At 43.7% G+C, this 22131-nt stretch overlaps 2 protein-coding genes across 5 annotated transcripts; one reads left to right on the forward strand and one right to left on the reverse strand.

Annotated features, from left to right (window-relative positions):
- The first annotated feature begins 68 nt into the window (after positions 1-68).
- On the forward strand, positions 69-13253 carry TRMT6 (tRNA methyltransferase 6). Of its 4 annotated transcripts, none has more exons than XM_033185667.1 (11): positions 69-327; positions 4622-4749; positions 6314-6423; positions 6969-7060; positions 7190-7273; positions 7538-7662; positions 8431-8789; positions 9178-9263; positions 9863-9965; positions 10069-10155; positions 12368-13250. In XM_033185667.1, exons 1-11 carry the CDS (start codon positions 200-202, stop codon positions 12557-12559), a joined length of 1494 nt encoding a protein of 497 aa, XP_033041558.1. In that variant the 5' UTR covers positions 69-199; the 3' UTR covers positions 12560-13250. The 4 variants fall into 4 exon arrangements, with proteins under 4 accessions (XP_033041558.1, XP_033041560.1, XP_033041559.1 ...); XM_033185668.1 differs by having other exon boundaries at positions 91-331; positions 12368-13253; XM_033185669.1 differs by lacking the exon at positions 6314-6423 and having other exon boundaries at positions 12368-13253.
- Positions 13254-16275: 3022 nt separating this feature from the next.
- LOC117068487 (exosome complex component RRP4-like) lies at positions 16276-17767 on the reverse strand. Its single transcript, XM_033185671.1, is given in 2 exon segments — positions 16276-17447; positions 17450-17767. Coding segments are annotated over 2 exon segments (867 nt in total). The 5' UTR covers positions 17625-17767; the 3' UTR covers positions 16276-16755.
- Positions 17768-22131: the final 4364 nt, after the last annotated feature.

Genomic DNA, 22131 nt, shown 5'->3' on the forward strand with positions numbered 1-22131 from the left:
CGGAGTGCAGCCAATCAAGGGGTTTGGCCAGACGGAAGCCGAGAGGCTCCCGGAAGCGATCTTGAGGTCTGGACCGGAAAGCGGAAGCGGCGTGTAACACGTGGGGGCGGTGCTGGTCGGCGGGCTCCTAGTGCGCCAGGTGGCTACAACCGAGGAGGAGGGGCGAGACGCCGTGGAGCACGGCGACCGGCTGAGCGTCATGGAAGGCTCAGGGGAGCAGCCCAGCCCACAGCCACAGCATCCCGGAGACCATCGCATCCGCGACGGCGACTTCGTGGTGCTGAAACGTGAAGATGTGTTTAAAGCAGTGCAAGTCCAGCGGAGAAAGTAAGTCAGATCGCTGACTTTAGGGGTCTCCCGCCCCCACCTTGTAAATACCCCTTCCCTCCAGGTCTCTCCACAGACCTCTTCCGCCAGGGTGCAGTTCTTGGCTCTCTTGGTCCCCATTCCCCGCCCTCGTCTCCTCAGATCTTTCTGTCACAGAAGGCTTTTCCACCAGGATCCCGTCCTCGAACCTCATAATCTCCCCTAACCTTCCTGTTTTCCCAGAGCCCCCTCCATGGTTTCATACCTGGCTGTCCACCTTCAGCATCCTTTTCAGTCTTTCCACAGGGTTCCTTCCCCAGAATTCCATTCTTGGCCCTAGGGTGCCAAGGCCTCCCTCTCCACACCCCTAATCACCTGTCCTGAAGTTCTTTCCCTAGGACCTTGGGATCTTCACTGTCTTTCCACAGACACTCCCTCCTTTCTTCACTCTGGGATCTCATCCTTGTCTCCCAGAGTCTCCTTCAGGTTCCCCCTTTTTTCCCACCATAGATCCTCCTTTCTCCCTAATCCTTCAGTCAGGGTCTATCCCACAAAAAAATGAAACCTCTCCTGCCTAGTCTGGCTTTCCATCCTCTTCTCTATCCAAAGAGGATACACAGAATAGATGAAAGAGACAATTCACCATAGAGTGTGGAATTGCTTTGAGTTTCCCTCGTTTTACTCACCAAAGGATTCAAAGCTGGGAAAATTGCTAAAAAGCAATTTGCTCAAGGCCTCAGAACTCGAAATTAGGTTTGGTTTGTGCACCTGCTGACTAATATCACTGTTTTATAATAGTAGAGAAGTGGGATTTTGAAAACTTTCTGGAAGGGCTGGTGAGGTTGCTAAGTCCTAAGAGCTTATTAATGGTGAAAATTTATTGGGATATTTGGATTAATTTATCTGAGAAATATAACTACAGTTTTTTTTTGTTTTTGAGACGGAGTCTCACTCTGTCACTCGGACTGGAGTGCAGTAGTGCAGTCTCGGCTCATTGCAGCCTCTGCTTCCCGGGTTCAAGCGATTCTCCTGCCTCAGCCTCCCTAGTGGCTGGGACTCAGGCACCATCATGCCCGGCTAATTTTTGTATTTTTAGCAGAGACAGAGTTTCACCATGTTAGCCATGCTGGTCTCGAACTCTTGACCTGAAGTGATCCGCTCACCCTCCCAAAGTGCTGGGATTATAGGCAGGAGCCACAGCACCTGGCTAACCACAGTTTCTTCTTCTGTTTTCTTTTTTTTTGGAGAAGGAGTTTCGCTGTTGTTACCCAGGCTGGAGTGCAATGGTGCGATCTCGGTTCACTGCAACCTCTGCCTCCTGGGTTCAAGCGATTCTCCTGCCTCAGCCTCCCAGGTAGCTGGGATTACAGGCTCCCGCCACCATGCCCGGCTAAGTTTTTTTTTGTTTTTTTGTATTTTTAATAGAGACGGAGTTTCACCATGTTGGCCAGGCTGATCTCAAACTCCTGACCTCAGGTGATCCACCTGCCTCGGCCTCCCAAAGTGCTGGGATTACAGATGTGAGCCACAACGCCCGGCCACAGTTTCTTTTGAGCTAGGTTATTGTATTACTTTTGACAGAGATAAGTTGAATGCAATGTCAGGAGAACAGCTTTCTGCAGACTAGGAAGTATGAGATTTGGAATTTCTGATAAGTACTTACTTCAGATGAACTCATTTACTCCTGGTTTAAGCAAACTGTTAATTGATATCTAAGGTGAAACAGGCATCATAAAATAGTGAAGAAACAAGTCTCCAGAGCACTAAGCTGGTGATAACCAAGCTTTTTGCACAGGCACTAATTTAGTAAAGAAAAAAAGTTTCTTTTATGAGGGGTGTGTTTTTTTTTTTTAGTCTGGAAATGTTAATTCCTGCACCAACCTTTAACTATTTTTAAATTCTTCTTCTTTTTTTTTCTTTTTTAAACTAATTAATTAATTTTGTTTGTAGAGATAGAGTTTCACTATGTTATCTAGGCTAGTCTCCAATTCCTGGGCTCAAGTAATTCTGGCCACCTCGGCCTCCCAGAGTGCTGGGATTACAGGCATGAACCAGTGCGTCTGACCTTCCCCTTTTGTGGTGCCAAAAGGGTTGGGGACCACTGCCCTAAACATTTATTTGGAAATACTTTTCATCAGGCCCTCTTCTTCACAGAAGTCATAGTGGCAGTTTCCATTTTATTTAGCAAATGACTCTCTAAGCTCAACTGCATCTCGGGTCAGACTCCCTCATCACCCTTGGGGCTACACTCATCTGGTTGGGCAAAAAACAGTCCACGCTCTCAGAAAAGTAGACTCTGCAAATCTTACTCCTTCCCAGTGAAGACATGGCCTCCTCATCCCTCTTACTGGGCCGCACATTCCTGACAAGGGGCCGTGACCTGACCTGTCAAACCAGCCAGTTTTAAGTGACACTCATTATCCCCTCTGTATATCACATAGGCTTGCAGAGAGGTAAACCCACCTATCTCAGATCCAGTGTTTTTGTTTGGTTTGTTTGTTTGTTTGTTTTTTAAGACGAGATCTCACTCGGTCACCCAGGCTAGAGTGTAGTGGTGTGATCTTGGCTCACTGCAGCCGCTGCCTCTTGGGCTCAAGCAATCCTTCCACCTCAAGCAATCCTTCCACCTCAGCCTCCTCAGTAACTAATTTGTGTACTTTTTGTAGAGAAACTCCTGAACCCAAGTGACACTCCTGCCTCAACCTCCTGAGTAGCTGGGATTACAAGTGTATGCCGCTACACCCAGCTGATTCTTGCATTTTTTGTGGAGACGGAGTTTTTCAGCCAGGAGTTTTTGTCAGCCAGGTTGGTCTCAAACTCCTGGACTCAAGTGACCCACCCGTCTCGGCCTCCCACAGTTCTGGGATTACAAGTGTGACCCACCACACCTGGCCAGATCCGGTGTTTCAGTAGCACCTAGGTGACTGAAGGATGAGGGTAGGGGTGCACATCTGGGCTGAGCTGAATTGCAACATCTGAGGAGGTTTACATTAGCAAATATTTTGAGTGTCTGTTACATTCTGTCGTATGTAAGTATCTAGGGACCCAGAGAATTGGCCATATCTGAATCACTTATGATCTTACAGGATTTCTCTCAGATGGTTTGAGTAAGCTTTAATGAAGATGTGACTCAAAAGTGTGGCAGGCAGGATTTAGGGAACCAATAAAGGTGATACACCCAGAGACCAGCAATGATGGTAAGCCTCTGACACGGAAGCGTGGGTGATGTGGCAGTATATTCTGTCATAGTCAGCTTCCTGGTGGCACAGAGAGAGGAAGAGAAGGAGTGGGATGGGGCACAAACAGAATTAACCACTACATGATTCCCAGAATTCAGTGTTCTGTGCACATGGGCCATGTCCTGAAGCTAGGTGGGCTTTCTAAGGTCCTTAGGTCTTTGCTGGAGTAGACCGTGTGGTAGAGTGGAAAGAATGAGGCTTGGGTTTAGACACAGATTTGGATTTGAATCCCAGCTCCAACAACACCTTGCAACTGTGAATCTTGGACAAGATACTTCTCCCTGGGCCTCGGATTGCTCTTCTGGAAAGAGCTGTGTCACAGAATTACCATGGGAATTAAATCAAAAAGTGTGAATCACACCTAGCACACACTGCCTAGCCCCTGATTGACACTCAGTAAATGTTAGTTTTCTTCTTTTGAGAAGAAAAGATTGTGTTCCTGTGGGATTTTCCTTTTAAATTGCAATAAGATAAAAAAATCTGTGTCATAGGAAAACCTTAAGTTGCCTGGTCCTCAGTAGAGCATTGTCAGTGTTAGGCTCCATTTCCAAGTGTGTAGATTGTCAGTGTTAATTTGCAAGTATAATTTGCTTTTATTAGATAATTTTCAAATAAAGTGGCCAATCAGACCAAGCCCAGGAAATTTGTTAAATCCTTGTTACTTCAATGATTGTTCAGTTTTGACATTTTCTGGGGTAAGTTGCAAGAGTTGTCACAGTGTATGTCCAGGCCTGGCAATCTTGGGGATCCTGTCTACCATTCAGGCTATCTGCAGAGCCTGCGAGTTTGGACATTCTGGTAGACGTGCAAACTGGGGTCAGCCCAGTGTACCAGAAGAGGAATGTCTTCTGTCTTTGCTTCCGCTTTCCAAAATTCAGTGTTTTTGTGGCTTATTCATTAATTTTATATCTCTATCCCAACCAGGTTCTCCCTAGTTCCTTTGTTGCTTTATGTTCAGAGATAATGCTGCTGAGCCTCCATTGTGGAGACCACTTTTGAAATAAACTGTAGTGAACACGTCTTTTCTGTACTGAATACAAAAGATACTCAGTTAATTGATTGCTTTTTTTCCCTAGAAAAGTAACTTTCGAAAAACAGTGGTTCTACCTGGATAACGTCATTGGCCATAGTTATGGAACCACATTTGAAGTGACCAGTGGAGGAAGTCTACAGCCCAAGAAGAAGAGGGAAGAACCTACTGCAGGTGCACATTTTGGATGCGTGAAATAGATGCTGTCCAACTGACTAGTCAGAAACATCTCAACCTCCACCTAATTCCCAAGTGCTAGACAATGCTACCCCAAAAGAAATCTTAACTCATATCTAAGAACTGCAGCTTAGTGGAGTGAAGCAAGTACTACCTTTGGCCCTGAGATAACCTGGATTCTGTCTCTAGCCCACCATTAAGTGGTTCTCTGCTCTTGGGCCAGGCATTTAATCCTATGAGTCGTTGCTGCATCATTGCAAGAACATATGTGGAGTTCTCTGACCTTGGACCAGGCATTTAATCCTATGGGTCATTTCTGTATCATTGCAAGAACATATATATGTAAAGTTTTTTCAGTGCCCAGAAGTTATGTAACAGCTGTAAGGTGGTTAGTGTATGGTGTAGAGGTTAAGAGGTCTGGTTTTGGATCCAACTAAGTTCAATTTCTACCTTCATCACTCGCCTTGTACCATTGGGCAACTTACTTGAGTTCTGTGAGTCTTACATCCTTATATATGTAAAATTGGGTCATAAACATATTTAATGCGTAGGTTGTATTGAGTGCTCAATGATATGGCTTATAGGAAGTTCTCCATAGTGTCTTGCTTCTAGTAAGGGCCCATAATTTTAGCTATTACTATTATTATTTCTTAACCTCTTGTCCAAAAGCTGTTATTAATTAAAATTAAATATTTATTAAAATGAACACTGAGAATATCTTATTAATTAAAACACAAGTAATTATTTGAAGTTAAATACTTACTATTAAAGTTTTTTGAGTCAAACCAGTTATTTAGATACATTTAAATTAATATCCATATTTTTACTAAGCACCAAATATATGCCAGGTATAATTTGGCACTGCAGTTATAGCAGTTCATAAGATAGACTGTCATATAAAATGTACTTACCAGTTGGAACACCAAAAATAATCAAGTAGACAAGCAAACAGCATGATTTCTTATGGTGAAGTGACACATGCTATGAAGAGAATAAAGCAGGGGCGTGTGCTAATTTGGTAAAGCAAGAGAATGAGCTCAGCCTCAAGTGATAGAAAGGATCCAGCCACTCAGACATCTGTCATAGAACCTTCCAGGCAGAGGAAGCAGCAGGTGCCAAAAGCCTGCTGTGGTACCTTGCTGGGTGTGTTCAAGGAACAGAAAGAAGGCCATTGTGACTGAAGCTAAGGTGTCAAGAGATCAGGCCAGGAACAATAGGCAGGGGCCAGATCAATGATGGCCTTGCAGGTCATCTTTGGAATGTATTCTCATTGCTATGGGAAGCCACTGTATGATTTTAAACATGGGATAGGTAAGTCAAACTGCATTTAAACAGAGAGCACTCTGGCATCCAGGTGGATAGTAGGGGGGCAAGACTGGGAGTGGGAAGATGACTTAGACGCTTGGAGTAGTTTTGGCAGGAAAGGATGGTGTGATGGGAGCAGTGCAGCTGGGAGGCCAGACTTCAGTGGCTGATGGACTGGATGTGGATATGAACTCAAAAAAGAAAGTGTCAAATAATTTCAGACCATAAATGTCAATAGAGCAATTTCTTTCCTTAGAGACTAAAGAAGCGGGCACTGATAATCGAAATATAGTTGATGATGGGAAATCTCAGAAACTTACTCAAGATGACATAAAAGCTTTGAAGGACAAGGGCATTAAAGGAGAGGTAATATTCAAAGGATTTTTAGTTTTGTTTTTGTCTGTTTGGCATTTAGGAAACTGGTTTTTAAAGCAGACTGTACCTAAGTTTAAAAAAAAAAAAGTTATAGCTTTGATAGAAATAGGTTGAAATGTACGTGTAACTCAACATTTCAAAGATTTTATGTCTTACATACAGGAATATAAGTTACTACATTCTCTACCACTTAGTGGTAGAGAATGTAATAACTGTGCATATCAGGATTTAACTTTGTTCATTTTCAGTAATGTTTTCAGCCAGTGTCTTCAGAAATTAGTTTCCTTTACCTCTCTTCTTCCTTTATTGGATATCTCTGTTCTTTTACGTTGGTTTAAATGGAGTTATAAAGTACTTGTATTTTATTATAAATTCCAAATAGAGTATAGAAATACAAAGTTCATCTATTTGGACTTCTGTGGAAAAGGGATTGGAGAATCAGACCATTGGATCCATTCTTGGGTAAGAAGCCTTTGGAAGTTACTTGTTTTGTGAAAGTAAAGTTTCAGAAAATCTACTTGCTCCTTTTCTTATAGGAAATAGTTCAGCAGTTAATTGAAAATAGTACAACATTCCGAGACAAGACAGAATTTGCTCAAGATAAATATATTAAAAAGAAGAAAAAAAAGTAAGTAGTTTTTATTTTCAAAAGCTGATAATATTAAACTTTTTTATGTTTATAAAACATTTATTTTATTATAAATAAAATATTTTAAGTCATTTTTTCAAGTCAGTGTTCTGTTTTTTCTTCCCCCAGATATGAAGCCATCATTACTGTTGTGAAGCCATCCACCCGTATTCTTTCAATTATGTATTATGCAAGAGAACCTGGAAAAATTAAGTACGCTTTGTTTCCTTTCAAAAGTATAATTGGGGGAAATATGTCTTTAAGAAAGTCATGATTTTAAGTAAAATGAAAAAACTTGCTCACCTGCATAAAGTATCCTCCTACCTCATAAATTGTAAGTCCTTTTACTGTCGCCTCCAAAGCAATCAATAATCTTATCAACATAATTTTCATAAAGCAACCAAAACTTGAAAAATGATGATTAAAATAGTAGGCTTCACTTAGCTAAAAATGAATGAATTATTGTCTTTACTTTAGCCACATGAGATACGATACACTAGCCCAGATGTTGACGTTGGGAAATATCCGTGCTGGCAACAAAATGATTGTGATGGAAACGTGTGCAGGCTTGGTGCTGGGTGCAATGATGGAACGAATGGGAGGTAAGACTTAATATTTCCATTTTTAACAAAACTCCACCCTGTTGTGAGTAAAGGCAGTCCAAAAATGTAAACTCATGGAAAGCCAGATTGAATTACTTCGGGGTTAACGAAGTGACTTGGGTGAACCTGCACAGCTCCTAGCCTGGGGACCTTCTTAGGCAGTCTCCATCACCCAGCACCCCACCCATGGCTACCCCTCACCCATGGCGATTGTCCTTTCTAGCTTCACTGTCAGTGGGCATGCTGCTGGAACCTGTGGCTTGCTAGGGCTTTCAGGACAATGATTTTAGTAAACTGGGTAGATAGTGCTCATTTCATTGGGCCTAAATTGAAGGGAGTGAGTGGGAAGATTACTACACATGTATTCTCTCTGGAAGAATACAGCACAGCCTGATTTGTCTGTTTCTTTTCTGACCACATAGAAGATAAGAACCTGTAACTGCTCCATATGAGGATTGGAGTGAGGGGAAGCAGAGTCAATCACCAATCATGTAACAACCAAATTTGCAGACACGGGGTTTTACAGTAGTATCAAGTGGGGATAAGCTTCTTTGAGACTTCCTGCTATCTGCTTTAGAATTATATTACCTCCACTGGTAATACTCATAGACTCCAAACAGACACCCTGAAGAGCTGCACCATTCTTCAGCCTGTGAATAAAGTATTAATAGAAAGACCTTCAGTCTCATTACTGTGGAGGACTCACTGAGGGTTTGCATAGTCTAGCGTCACTCCACGGGCAGATGTTTGTTTCTTTTATCTGTTCAGGTTTTGGCTCCATTATTCAGCTATACCCTGGAGGTGGACCTGTTCGGGCAGCAACAGCATGTTTTGGATTTCCCAAATCTTTTCTCAATGGTCTTTATGAATTCCCCCTCAACAAAGTGGACAGTCTTCTACATGGAACATTTTCTGCCGAGATGTTATCTTCAGAGCCAAAAGACAGTGCTTTGGTTGAAGAAAGTAATGGCACGCTGCAGGAAAAACAGGCTTCTGAACAAGAGAATGAAGATAGCATGGCAGAGGCCCCAGAGAGCAACCACCCAGAAGACCAGGAAACAATGGAAACCATTTCTCAAGATCCAGAACATAAGGGGCCTAAAGAGAGAGGAAGCAAAAAAGATTATGTAAGGATGCCAAGAGTCCCCACCACCCCCGTAATCTCAGGCCCTCAGTTAACTTCAGTTAAGTCATGAGATTTGGTTTGCCTTTAGTGTATTAGCTCCCAAGATGATAACTATCAAAACAGAGAACGAGTGTGTGTACATGTACACAAGCGTGTGATTTCAGTCTTTGGGGTGGAGCTTTAGGATACAGAAGCATTGCATGGATAGCTTAATAATGGTTTTTGTAGTATGTAGGCTTTCTTGTGTTTTTTCAGCTTCCTTATAAACAACCTCCTTCTATTGGTTTAGTCCAGGTTGATAAATATTGTTGAAATGTTTTGACAGACCAGAGCATTTCCATAAATTTGACTGACCCCAGTACATTGATTTCTTCTTTTTCTTTTTGAAGATTCAGGAAAAACAGAGGAGACAAGAAGAGCAGAGGAAAAGACATTTAGAGGCTGCCGCTCTGCTGAGTGAAAGAAATGCGGATGGGTGTGTTGATGGAAGCAGCGGGAGACTCCTCCGCACATGTGGGCTCTGCTTCAGACAGATTGGCATTCCCTTCTTGTCTACTTTCATTCTAGTGGGACCTGAGATGAGGATTTTTGTCTTGGGGTTTTTTTTAAAGAAAGGAGGCTGAGGCTAGCAGGGGTGGGGAATTGATGTTGCTGGTTTCAGGATTTCAGAAGAAATTGAACCTTCTCCATCACAGTGCATCAAAACAGGCTTTGTGGTCTTACTAGGCACAGGGGATGGGGCACTCAAATGCTGCGATACAGGCTATAACAAATGTCCACAAAGCAGCATATGCAGTGTTGGATTTGTTTCCAGGTGATTTTTTTTTTAAAAATCAAGAATGTCATTAAATGCCACTTAGAGTTGCCAAGCACCGCAAGAGCTTCTAACCCAGTTTGTGTTTCCTAGAAAGAAATAGCTCATGATTGTATTCTGTTTTGGATTTCTAGAATGTTATATTTAAATCTCTTCTTTGTGTGAGTCGTGCACATTAAATACATGATCATTTTAAATGCATTTTAAAACCTGTGCTCCACTTTGGGAGAGAAATAATTTGTCTGACATTTTCTTTACAGTTTAATTGTAGCTAGTCGTTTCCACCCCACTCCTCTGCTGCTGTCTTTGCTGGACTTTGTGGCCCCTTCAAGGCCATTTGTGGTCTACTGTCAGTACAAAGAGGTAATACTGGAATGGAATGGGCAGGAATTCTTATGTCTGAATGTTGATTCCTAAACTGCATCCCAGGAAGTAGCTCTTAACTGAATTCTGTTTTTGCCTGCAGCCTCTGTTGGAATGCTACACAAAGCTGCGGGAGAGGGGAGGGGTCATCAACCTCAGGCTGTCTGAGACCTGGCTCAGAAATTACCAGGTACGTGTTCTGACAGCCAGTCAAGAGCTGCGCTCCCGAGACTTGACTGTCTTTGCAGTAGTACTAGAAGTCATTAAATAGAGTTATCTCAGCCAGGCACAGCGACTTATGCCTGTAATCCCAGCACTTTGGGAGGCCAAGGCAGGCAGATCGCTTGAGTCCAGGAGTTCAATACCAGCCTAGGCAACATGGTGAAACCCTATCTCTATGAAAAAAATATATATATAAATTGTCTGGGCATGACTGTATCTACAAAAAATATAAAAATTAGTCGAGCATGGTGGCAGGTGCCTGTAGTTCCAGCTGCTCAGGAGCTGAGGTGGAAAGATTGCTTGGACCCGGGAGGTCGAGGCTGCAGTAAGCCGAGATCCCACCACTGCACTCCAGCCTGGGTGACAGAGTAAGACCCTGTCTCAAAAACAAAATAAAAGTAGAGATATCTCGGTTTCTGTCTACAGAGATGAAGATGTCTCGTGGCTGTTACTCAGAATGTGCCCCTTACTTTTTCTGACCCTTTTTTTCTCTTGTTATGTCAGAATATATTACTCTGTAACTCTGCCCTGAAGGCATTTAAAATGCAAACCCCTATGGTTCTTATTTCCCCAAGGCCTCGATATCACTGTGGATGATATAATTGATAGTAGCAAAATTCCCAGGTGGATGAGAAACTGTCCCTTTCCTCTCTGCCAGGATGTTTTTGCGGCAAGTTTTCAGGATTTGCTGATGGCCTCTGTGTCAGTTCAGGTCTTCTGGAAGACATATGCTAAGATGGAAGTCGAAGTGTAAGAGATGTATTGAAGGAAATGCCTTAGAGAGATAAGGGAAGAGGGAACAAGATCAGTAGTGCAGGTTGATGCCTGGGCACGGAGCTGGTAGAGAAAGGAGGACGGGAGGAAGAGCCTGCAGTGCTGCTCTGAGAAAGTTTCCATGAGGCTGATGGCGAGCTCAGGTGCAAAGATCGCCATTCAAGGAGCCCTGTGTTAAGCAGAAAGGCTCCAGCCCTGGTACCCATGCTCAGTTACTGACTGGGAGCAACCCATGGCCTCCCTCAGCATGAATGCTGTAGTGGATCCCAAAGGACCGGCAGCTGGAGACGTTCTACTGCCTGAATGCCTCGCAGCCAGTTCCCTTATGAAGGGAGATCTGAGGGGAGCACCTCCATGCTGCCATAGGCCCTGTCTCATTGCTTGGTGTCTTATTCTAATGTAGTGGGGATGCTATTGAGCCGTGGGTAACCCTACCCTTTGTCTTACTTACCTAAGGTTACAGGAGAAAGAGGAGAGAAGTGCCTTGGCAAAGTTAACAGGGTAGCGGGGGAGGGAGGTTTGGAGTGTAGTACATTCAGTAGCAACTTCTCCATAGACCTAGGCTCTATTATTGGCCATGAAGCTTCCTGAAGCCAAGAGAAAGAAAGCTGTATGCACAGTTCTAGAGTACTGCCCAGACCATTACCCATTCTCCACCAGAAACATGCTTAAGTTTCTAGAGAAACCTAGGCTGAACTGAAAACTGCTTCAGTTTTGTTTTTTTTTTTTTTGAAACAGAGTCTCACTCTGTCGCTCAGGCTGGAGTACAGTGGCACTATCTTGGCTCACTGCAACCTCTGCCTTCCGGGTTCAAGCAATTCTCCTGCCTCAGCCTCCTGAGTGGCTGGCATTACAGGCGTGTGCCACCATGCCTGGCTAATTTTTGTATTTTTAGAAGAGACAGGGTTTCATCATGTTGACCAGGCTGATCTAAAACTCCTGACCTTGTGATCCGCCTGCCTCGGCCTCCCAAAGTGCTGGGATTACAGGCATGAGCCACCATGCCTGGCCAGTTTTACTTTTCAAAAGAAAATCAATTAAACCAATTTCTGCACTTTTCTCTGCCTTGTAATGTGAAGAAATGAGTTCCTTAGAAGTTCGTCCATTTAAAGCCTGGTGCCGTGGCTTATGCCTGTAATCCCAGCACTTTGGAAAGCCAAGGAGGGAGGTTCACTTGAGGCCAGGAGTTCGAGGTTACAGTGAGCCAAAATCTCACTACTGCACTCCAGCCTGAGGAACAGAGTGAGACCCTGGCTCTTAAAAAAAAAGAAAGAAAGAAAGAAACTGGTCCATTTAAATCATCAAGAGAACCTGTGTTGTTTAAATTCTGATTTTTGGTATATTGTGTTGTTCGGATGGACTTTATTGTCCTGAGAAAGCTTGGATGTCTTTTCTGTCTTGATTAGGTTTTGCCAGATCGAAGTCATCCTAAACTGCTGATGAGTGGAGGTGGGGGTTACCTTCTCTCCGGCTTCACCGTTGCCATGGACAACCTTAAAGCAGACACCAGACTCAAATCTAATGCAAGCACTTTAGAATCACAGGAGACTGAGGAGCCTGCAGCGAAAAAACGGAAATGCCCGGAGTCTGACTCTTAACCCTTTGAGAATTGCTCTGAATTTTGTTCTCAGGCATTATACAGTTAGTAATTAAACTTTAAATGCCATTACTACTTGTTTTTTCATATCCCAAGAATAAGAACATGTCTATATACCCGTTTCTGGGAAGGAGGAGTAAGTCTTTTGTCTGTTTCTGACACAGATGCGCTTGGTCTGTCAAAACTGCGACTGTGGTATATGTAGTATGACCAACTGCATTTAACAAAACTCCTCTAAGTACTTCTAAATATTCTGTGCAAATATCTTGAGAACTTCAACATCCTAAAAATGTGTTTCTACAAGACTTTATATTTTAAGCTAAGTGGAATAATACAACATAACTAAAACATGGCGGGTACCGAAAGGAGGGTAATTCGTGGAAGAAATTTCCTCTGTTCATTCCGTTCTCTTCAACCTAAGCAATATGGATGTGTGAGTGTGTGATTATTATGGTACCAAAAATGTCCACCCTCTTTCCTGCAGTGGAATAAGCTTTTTTGAAATGCTAAGGTTTTATTTTAATAGTTGACAACCTGGGAAAGTTCTGAGTATTTATTTTACTGCTCTTTTTTGTGCATAGAAAGGTTTAGTAGGGTACTTTTTTGCATTAGTTTGCCAATACTCTTATTCTTTGTTCTAAATAAAGTGACTAGAATTTTTGTGTACTATTCAATTAAAGGAAACAAATGTCTTTTCCCCCCTCTGTGGTCTTATGGATACACATTTACGCACACACACATATATGTATATAGATGTTGGTATACATACCCACATATATTTGTATATACATAGATATATACATATACATGTGGAGACATAGATTGTACCACCTGTATAATGTATATGTACACGTGGAGACAGAGCATGCAATCTATTTGAACTCTATCAGAGTTTTGTGCAGAACGTAGACCAGTTCTCATCGTATTAGTGTCATTCCTTGTCAAATGTCCCTAAAGTGCCTTTCTTGATGATTATCAATGCTGAAGAACTCTGGCGTGATTAGATGGTTACCCTTTCTGTGCTCTGAAAAACTCTTAATCATTTGATCATATGCTGTAGGAAAGAAAATGTTTAGAATCAGCCAAGGCTCTTGGTCATTTGAGAGATTGAGTCTTGCTCACTGGAACATGGTCATCGTTTGTGTTGCTCCTGTCATCATAGAATTGGTGTATATCATACAGCAAGCAATATCTCAGAAAAAAAGAATTTTTTTTCCAAATAGCATGTGCTATTTTGATAATGGCCAATGTGATTACCAAGTACAATTTTGAGTCCTTTATCCTAATTGCTATTAAATAAAAATGTTGGCCAGGCACAGTAGCTAATACCTGTAATCCTAACACTTTGGGAGGCCCAGGCAGGCGGATCACCCAAGGTCAGGAGTTCAAGACCAGCCAGACAAACATGTTGAAACCCCATCTCTACTAAAAATTCAAAAATTAGCCATGCATGGTGGCTAACGCCTGTCATCCCAGCTACTCGGGAGGCTGAGGCAGGAGAACCACTTGAACCCAGGAGACGGAGGTTGCAGTGAGCCGAGATCACGCCATTGCACTCCAGACTGGGCGACAAAGGCAAAACTCTGTCTCAGAAAATAAATAAGAATAAAAATGTTTCCTACTGTGATTCATCTGACAGTGATGCAGTCAGTGATGTCCTGTTGGATTTCAGCCGATTGTGACATATGTAGAGGACATTCCTGGATTGGCACCTCACGGAACATGTTGCAAGCTGTTGTCACACACATATAGTCAAGTTTGGACAAGGAGAACAGAAAACTGTGCATAGATTAGAATCAGTAGTGGCCAGTCTCCTGGTTACTGGTTTGCAAGTTGCATTCCACTCCGTAAATCTTTTCTCTGAGTTCCCTGAGTAAGGGGTCTGGGGTCTGAGCTACCAAGGCCCTGCATTCTCATGTTACTTTGCGAACTGATTTTACCAATGCCAACAGCATAAGTTAATCTGTATTTTTTTTCATTCATATAGTTTACTTCATCTGAGTACAGATGATTTAATTCTGTGGTTTGCAAACTTAGCATTGGAAAACTTAGAATCCCCTGGAGGGCTTTGGTAAGCAGAGGCCGTTGAACCCTCCAGCCCACAGGATAAGATTTCAGTACTTGTGGAGTGGGCAGAGTATTTGCATTTCAAGTAGTTTCCAGGTGATGTTGGTGCTGTCGGTCCAGGAACGGCCCATTGGGAACCACTACTGTGTGCACGCACATCATGGGTACAGCTAAATCCAGGATGTTTTTGTCTTGTGTTTAAAATGGACATTCACCTTTGGAGCAGATGAATGGATCATTTCATGATTTTTGGACATCCAGCCACCAGCAGAGTTATGTAGAATAGCACTTGAATGGCAATCAAAAAGTCAAAGACAAAAGTCATGTTGTAACATCCATCCTGTTCCTCCATTGGACTAGGGTACTTGGCAATATAGCATGGCACCCATCACAGGGCTGTGTTTAGCTTAAAGGCACACTAAAATTGTGTGAAGCAAATACTGAGCAATCATTCATGCACTGGTTGTATATTGAAAAGCCCAAAATACAGGCTTTTCTCAATACGTAGTGAAGCTTCGAAAAAAAAATGGAATGTTTGCATGTTGTTTTAAAGTGTTGGTTGTAAATATTGCAAGAACTATACTAAATACTAAAACGCATGTCCTAAAAATCCATGATCAAGATTCGCTTTATCTGGGTTTTATAATGCATTTAGGTGCAGTGCTGGGAAGGAACAGAGTATATCTAATAACTTTACTTGAAATATAACGTTGCCTCTAGGCTAGTATTAATTTTTGTAAAAAGGATTATAGATTTTCTTTGAACTTAACTATGTCACACAGGTCAGATGGCGAGAGAGGTAAGTCCCTGAATAGATACTTAAAAAGCAACTAGTAACCTTTTAACTACCTTATTAACATTTACTAGGCACCCACAGCTATTTGAGTGTTTATGAGGAACGGCAAAATCTTTGAAGCATAGGAAATGAATATCATACTCTACCCATTCCTTTTGGGAGGCCTTTTTTCTTTGTTTCCCCCATTTTTCTTAGTTTATTTTCTTCATGTTTATCAGAGTACATGGACCCAGAACATTCACTCTATTATGAATAATTCAGCATCTTACAAGTCACCCTCCAAGCCGGACAGATTAAGGCAGACTAGTGTGGACATAATCGCATCTATGGCTATAAGGAATACACAATAGAAAATCAGATTCCAACCAAGCAAAAGACTGCTTAGGTTTTTTTTTTTTTTTTTTTTTTTTCAAACAGTCTCACTCTGTCACCAAGGCTGGAGTGCGGTACGTGATTTCAGCTCACTGCAACCTCCGCCTCCCAGGTTCAAGCTACTCACCTGCCTCAGCCTCCCGAGCAGCTGGGACCACAGGTGTGCACCACACCTGGCTAATTCTTTGTATTTTTTTTTTTTTTTTTGAGATGGAGTCTCACTCTGTCACCCAGGCTGGAGTGCAGTGGCCGGATCTCAGCTCACTGCAAGCTCCGCCTCCTGGGTTTAGGCCATCCTCCTGCCTCAGCCTCCCAAGTAGCTGTGACTACAGGCATCCACCACCTCGCCCGGCTAGTTTTTTGTATTTTTTAGTAGAGATGGGGTTTCACCGTGTTAGCCAGGATGGTCTCGATCTCCTGACCTCATGATCTGCCCGCCTTGGCCTCCCAAATTGCTGGGATTACAGGCGTGAGCCACCGCACCTGGCCTGCTTGGTTAACTTTATTCTTCCAACTTTACCAGCTGCACTCTCAGTCATTTAAAGTATATAGGAATGGAGGCCAAAACAGACCATTTGGGGGTTAGGGATGCCATGTTTTCTATTGGGGCAATTTCATGGGGCACTGTGCCTTGTGAATGACAGTGAGTGGAAGACAAAGGATTCTCCGTATTATTCCAGGATGGGAGTCCATTCGACTGGAACACTGTGCACTTTGAAAGACCTGAAACTATTCCCTAATGCTGAGACTCAGCCGGCAACCCAAGGGAGCACCGTTCATCTGCCACCCAGGCTTGGTGTTAGGACAGGAGAAAGCAGGCCTGTGGGCTGGAGGCAGTCACAGGTCTGTCAATGCAGACAAAGTGATGATCTCTCGAGTCTTCGCTGAGCCACATATGGGGACCACACATCACAGTCTTCACTCCTGCAAGGTCCACAGTCCTGTCTTTCTGGAGTACCTCCTTATCCCTCCTGTTCTAAAAGCCTCTGGCATGTTTCCATCACAATCTCCTCCATTATTTCTGGCTTTAAGATGTCTTTGATCTGATGTGGAAGGGATGCTTCATAGCAGTACAGGATGCTGGTATCATACAGCATCATCCTCTGAGTTACCAGCGAGATGATGCAGTTCCGAAGCTGGGATATCACCTCTCCATCAGCAAGAGAGACAGGCTCCAGGTTTGCAATGAAGCCCCGTGCTTCCTCTTCTTTGTGCTCAGGTGTTGGGTAGATCCAGATGAAGCCGTTGTTAACAAGAACCACTGAGGCACCACATGGCAAATCATGAAAGTGGGTCTTCTGCTGTTTCACCAGGGAGGGGGACACCTGGACCAAAACCCCCTGACCTAGTTTTCCATATTTCAGGCTCCTCGTGTGCAGAGAGACAGCTCCATCAGAGAACACTGCCTGGACCTCAGCACTGATAAGGTCCCCTTCCTGTAAGAAACCTGTCATTGCAAGCTCATCTTCTGCAGATCTTCTCTTCAGCTCTCCTCCAGGAAGGTTCATGGACGAGAACAGCAGGACCAAATCCAGCCTGGAGTTGGTCTCCACCTTCCACCTCTTCTGTTGAACCTCTGTGATTCTTCCTACTACAATGTCTCCTGCTTCACCAATGTATCTGGTTTTCAAAGCTTTCACACAGATCAACTTATCTCCGCAGAGCCGGCAACAGATACGATGAGCTTCTCTTCTCCCATATACATTCCATGGCCCTGCATGAATCCCGTGTCTGTAGTGACTGTGTCCCCCGGCACCACTAGATGTTTCTTAGTGTCTCGACCCAGTCTCTCGCTAAGAGGCTTGCAAGCCACTGGAAGCCTCATCTCCATCGCCCTCTTGGTGCCAATCTTGGGAGGCCTTTTTACAGGTCTATTACTAACCTGGGTTTTTTGGCCGGGCGCGGTGGCTCAAGCCTGTAGTCCCAGCACTTGGGGAGGCCGAGACGGGTGGATCACGAGGTCAGAAGATTGAGACCATCCTGGCTAACATGATGAAACCCCGTCTTTACTAAAAAATACGAAAAACTAGCTGGGCGAGGTGGCGGGCGCTTGTAGTCCCAGCTACTCGGGAGGCTGAGGCAGGAGAATGGCGTGAACCCAGGAGGCAGAGCTTGCAGTGAGCTGACATCCGGCCACTGCACTCCAGCCTGGGCGACACAGCGAGACTCCATCTCAAAAAAAATAAAATAAATAAAATAAATAACCTGGGTTTTTTGTTTTTACTTTTAGCTGAGATGTCATTAAAACACGACTGGAAAGATTTTGATATTTCATTTTTGCTTTGACAGGTAACAAGGTGCTATGGATATTTTGTTTTGAAAGAGGGGTAGGTCAATCTGTTGAATGTTTGGTCTACATAGTGTTATAATTCTAAGCCAACAAACTTCAAAAAGTAGAGAAATTAATCCAGAAGAAATGATAGCAGGCGTTCTTTTGCCTTTTGGGAATACTTTTCCTCAATCAAATGCTCAAGTGGGTAAAGTGACCTGTCTTAGTTCTCTCCTGTCACCTGTGAGTGACACAAAATAGGAGCTATAAATTAGATTAAATTAAATAATTAAATTATATAAATCAGACTTGGTGGCTCATGCCTGTAATCCCAGCCCTTTGGGTGGCCAAGGGGGGTGGATCACTTGAGGTCAGGAGTTTGAGACCAGCCTGGCCAACATGGCGAAACCCCATCTCTACTGAAAATACAAAAATTAGCCGGGCCTGGTGGTGGGCACCTATAATCCCAGCTACTTGGGAGGCTGAGGCAGGAGAATCACTTGAATCTAGGAGGCGGAGGTTGCAGTGAGCCGAGATCACGCCACCGCATTCCAGCCTGGGCATCAGGGTGAGACTCTGTCATTCATAAATAAATAAATAAAAGTCATATGGTGACAGACTCAAGAAAGGAGATAAAAATAAGAGAGAATATGATTAATTTAAATCAGGATGCAGCAAATCTGGCCCACTACAAGTTTTTTTGTATGGCCTGTGACAAAAGATTTTTACATTTTTAAGTGGTTGAAGTGGAAAAGTAAAAAAATAAAATAAATGTGTGACTTGGGAAAATTACATGAAATTCAAACTGAAGTTTTATTGGAACGCAACCACTCTTAATTTGTTTATATATTGTCGATGGCTGCTTTCACACTGTGGCAAAGTTGAATAATTGTGATAGAGCCCATACGGTCTCAAAGCCTAAAACATACGCCCTCTGGGCCTTTGTGAAAAACTTCGCTGATCACTGATTTCAGTGGCGTGATGAGACGCACTGCGGCACAAGTGGAAACAGGAGAGCAGCACTTTGGAGCAGCCACAGTGGGAAGCAGGTTTGGTGTGAGCAGCAAGCAACGATGGACAGTAGTGTGACATCCAGAGCTCCTTCTCGGTCCGCTGAACCCATCAGCAGTGTCTGACACTGTCCATCCCTGTCCTTGCCCAGCTTTTCCTCACTTGGCTTCTAGAATACCACTTTCTCCTGGTTTCCCTCCTACCTCTCTGGCCTTTCTTTCTGTATCTCTCTTGCTGGTTCCTCCTCATCTCTGAAACTTCTAAACATTGGCATGCCTCAGGACTCAGCACTTGCACTTCTTCCTTTTCTTGTCTACACTCACTCCCTAGGGTGTTCAAGGGATTTGGGGACTAATCAAAGAGTGACCATGAGATGGCAGTAGCACACACATATTTTATTGGGCGATGGTGACACTCTGACAGTTTTGCGTAGGGGTAGAGGGATGTCCCTTACAGCAAGAGTCTGTCCAAAGACCACACTACATGTATTGCTACTCAGAAGAAGAGGAGGAAAGGCAAGGATACCCCCGAGGGAGGGGAGGTTCAGAAACAAGGCTTTTGTGTCCAGATGGTGTTGCACAGCAGCACAACGAGGAGTCTCTGAGTCAGAGAGCTCTGAAGGGCAGGGACGGCTTGAGGTTTGTGTTTTTGTTTTTGGCTTTATTTTTCTGAGACAGAGTTTCACTCTGTCACCCAGGCTGGAGATCGGTGGCAGGATCTCAGCTCACTGCAGCCTCCACCTCCCAGGCTCAAGTGATCCTCCCACCTCAGTCTCCCATGTAGCTGCGATTACAGGCACATGCCACCACACATAACTAATTTTTGTATTTTTAGTAGAGACAGGGTTTCGTTATGTTGCCCAGGCCAGTCTCGAACTCCTGAGCTCAAGCAATCTGCCTGCCTCGGCCTCCCAAAGTACTGGGATTATAGATGTGAGCCACCGCACTTGAGGTCTTATAACCACAAGTCTCTATGTTATCAATGGCCAACAGATGCTGGGTATAGTTTCACTGGGTATGTAGCAGGAAGGCCCTGAATGGCTAAAAATTGGCCTAAAATTTGTTTAAAATAATTGGACGTGTAAGAATTTGAGTTTGGCTTCTGGAGTAATCAGTGTTAGCCTGGAATGAAGAAATAATAAACAATCTATAAGCCAATACACAGAGGCCATCTTTGACTCATTTATATAACTCTAGGTGATCTCACCCAGTTTTAAGGCTTTAAATACCATCTCTATGCTGATGACTCCTACGTGCAGTCTTCAACACAGGCCTTTTCCTCCAGCACTGGCTCATATACCCAGCTCAACACCTCTGCTGGGTATCTATTCATGTCTCAAACTTCACAAGTTCATATCTGAGCTCCCCATCTCTCCCCCTCCCAAACCAGTCCCTCCTGCAGTCTCCCCATCTGTTTTCCCAGGTGCTCAGGCCTAAAGCTTTGGTATTCTCCTCTCGCTTCCTCATGCCACACCAAAACCAGTAGCCCTACCTGTCAGCTCTGTTTCCAGAACAGATCTAGAATTCTACCATTTCTCCCCATTCCCAGTGCCACCATCTTGGACCCTGCCATCACAATGACCCACCAAGGTCATTACAGTGCCCTCCTTATTGGTTTTGTGTTTCTGCCTTCACTTCCCCTACAGCCATCTCTCAACCCAGAAGCCAGTGTTGTTATAAACATAAAGCAAATCCTATCAGTCATCTGTTGAGAACTCTCCAATTGCAAAAGCAAAAGTCCTTACCAGGACCTACAGAGAGCCCTGTGTGACTTGGCCCCTGCTGCCTCTCTAAGCTCACCTCCTACGACAGTCTCCTACTCTGGCCTCTTGTTCTTCTTCAAACATGCCAAACACATTCCCAAGCCAGGGCCTTTGCACCTACTATTCCCTCTGCCTGAAATGTCCTTCCCCCAAGTGTCCACATGGTTCACACTCTTTCTTTAGGTCTTGCATCAATAGATACTTTCTCAGTGAGGCCTGTCATGCATGTGAGTGTCAGGATCCTGGACTGCAGAATTGTAATTACTACAATTAATTAATTATTTCCGCACCTGAAATCTCCTGATTATATTATGTGTTTGTTTGTTTGTTTGTTTGAGATGGAGTTTCACTCTTGTTGCCCAGGCTGGAGTGCAGTGGCGTGATCTCGGCTCACTGCAACCTCCACCTCCTGGGTTCAAGTGATTCTCCTGCCTCAGTCTCCCGAGTAGCTGAGATTACAGGCAACTGCCACCATGCCGGCTATTTTTTGTATTTTTAGTAGAGACAGGGTTTCACCATGTTGACCAGGCTGGTCTCCAACTCCTGACCTCAGGTGATCTGCGCGCCTTAGCCTTCCAAAGTGCTAGGATTACAGTGGTGAGCCACCCAATCGGCCTCCTGATTATACTATGTTTTACAGTGGCATGGTGTGTATTTTCATTATGTAATGATAGGACCCTTTCTCTCCTCCTGTCCCGTCTCTGTGTTATAACTCCTTCTCAATAAACTTGTCATGATATTAGAAATCATGGCAATTAATAATTCACATAAGAAAAGAAATCTAAAATTTAAATTACAGGTGGCTGCATCTGCACAAGGATTTGGAGGATGGGGCACTGAGGCCATTGTTTCTCATTGTATTGGATACCTAGGGCTGCCATAACAATGTACCACAAGCTGAGTGGCTTAAAACAACAGAAAAGTATTCTATTGCATATATGGAGGCCAGAAGTCTGAAATCGAGTTGTTGGCAGAGGCAGGGTTCCCTCTGACAATTCTAGGGCAGAATCCTTCCTTGACCCTACCAGTGTCTAATAATCCAGGCATTTCTTGGCTTGAAGAGGCATAGCTCCAATCTTTGCCTCTCTCTCCACATGGTATTCTCCTCCGTGTGTGTTTTTGTCTCTGAATTTCCGTCTTCTTGTAAGGACACCAATGATACTATAAACGGGCCCACTCTAATGATGCCATGTTAACTGCGGAGACCCTGTTTCCAAATAAGGTCAGATTCGTGGGTGCCAGCAGTTAAGACTTCTTCATTCTGGGGACAAAATTCAACCCATAATCCTCATTATA

The sequence above is a fragment of the Trachypithecus francoisi genome, unplaced genomic scaffold (genome assembly GCF_009764315.1).
Source record: "Trachypithecus francoisi isolate TF-2019V2 unplaced genomic scaffold, Tfra_2.0 Lachesis_group21, whole genome shotgun sequence".
NCBI classification, from domain to species: Eukaryota; Metazoa; Chordata; class Mammalia; order Primates; family Cercopithecidae; genus Trachypithecus; species Trachypithecus francoisi.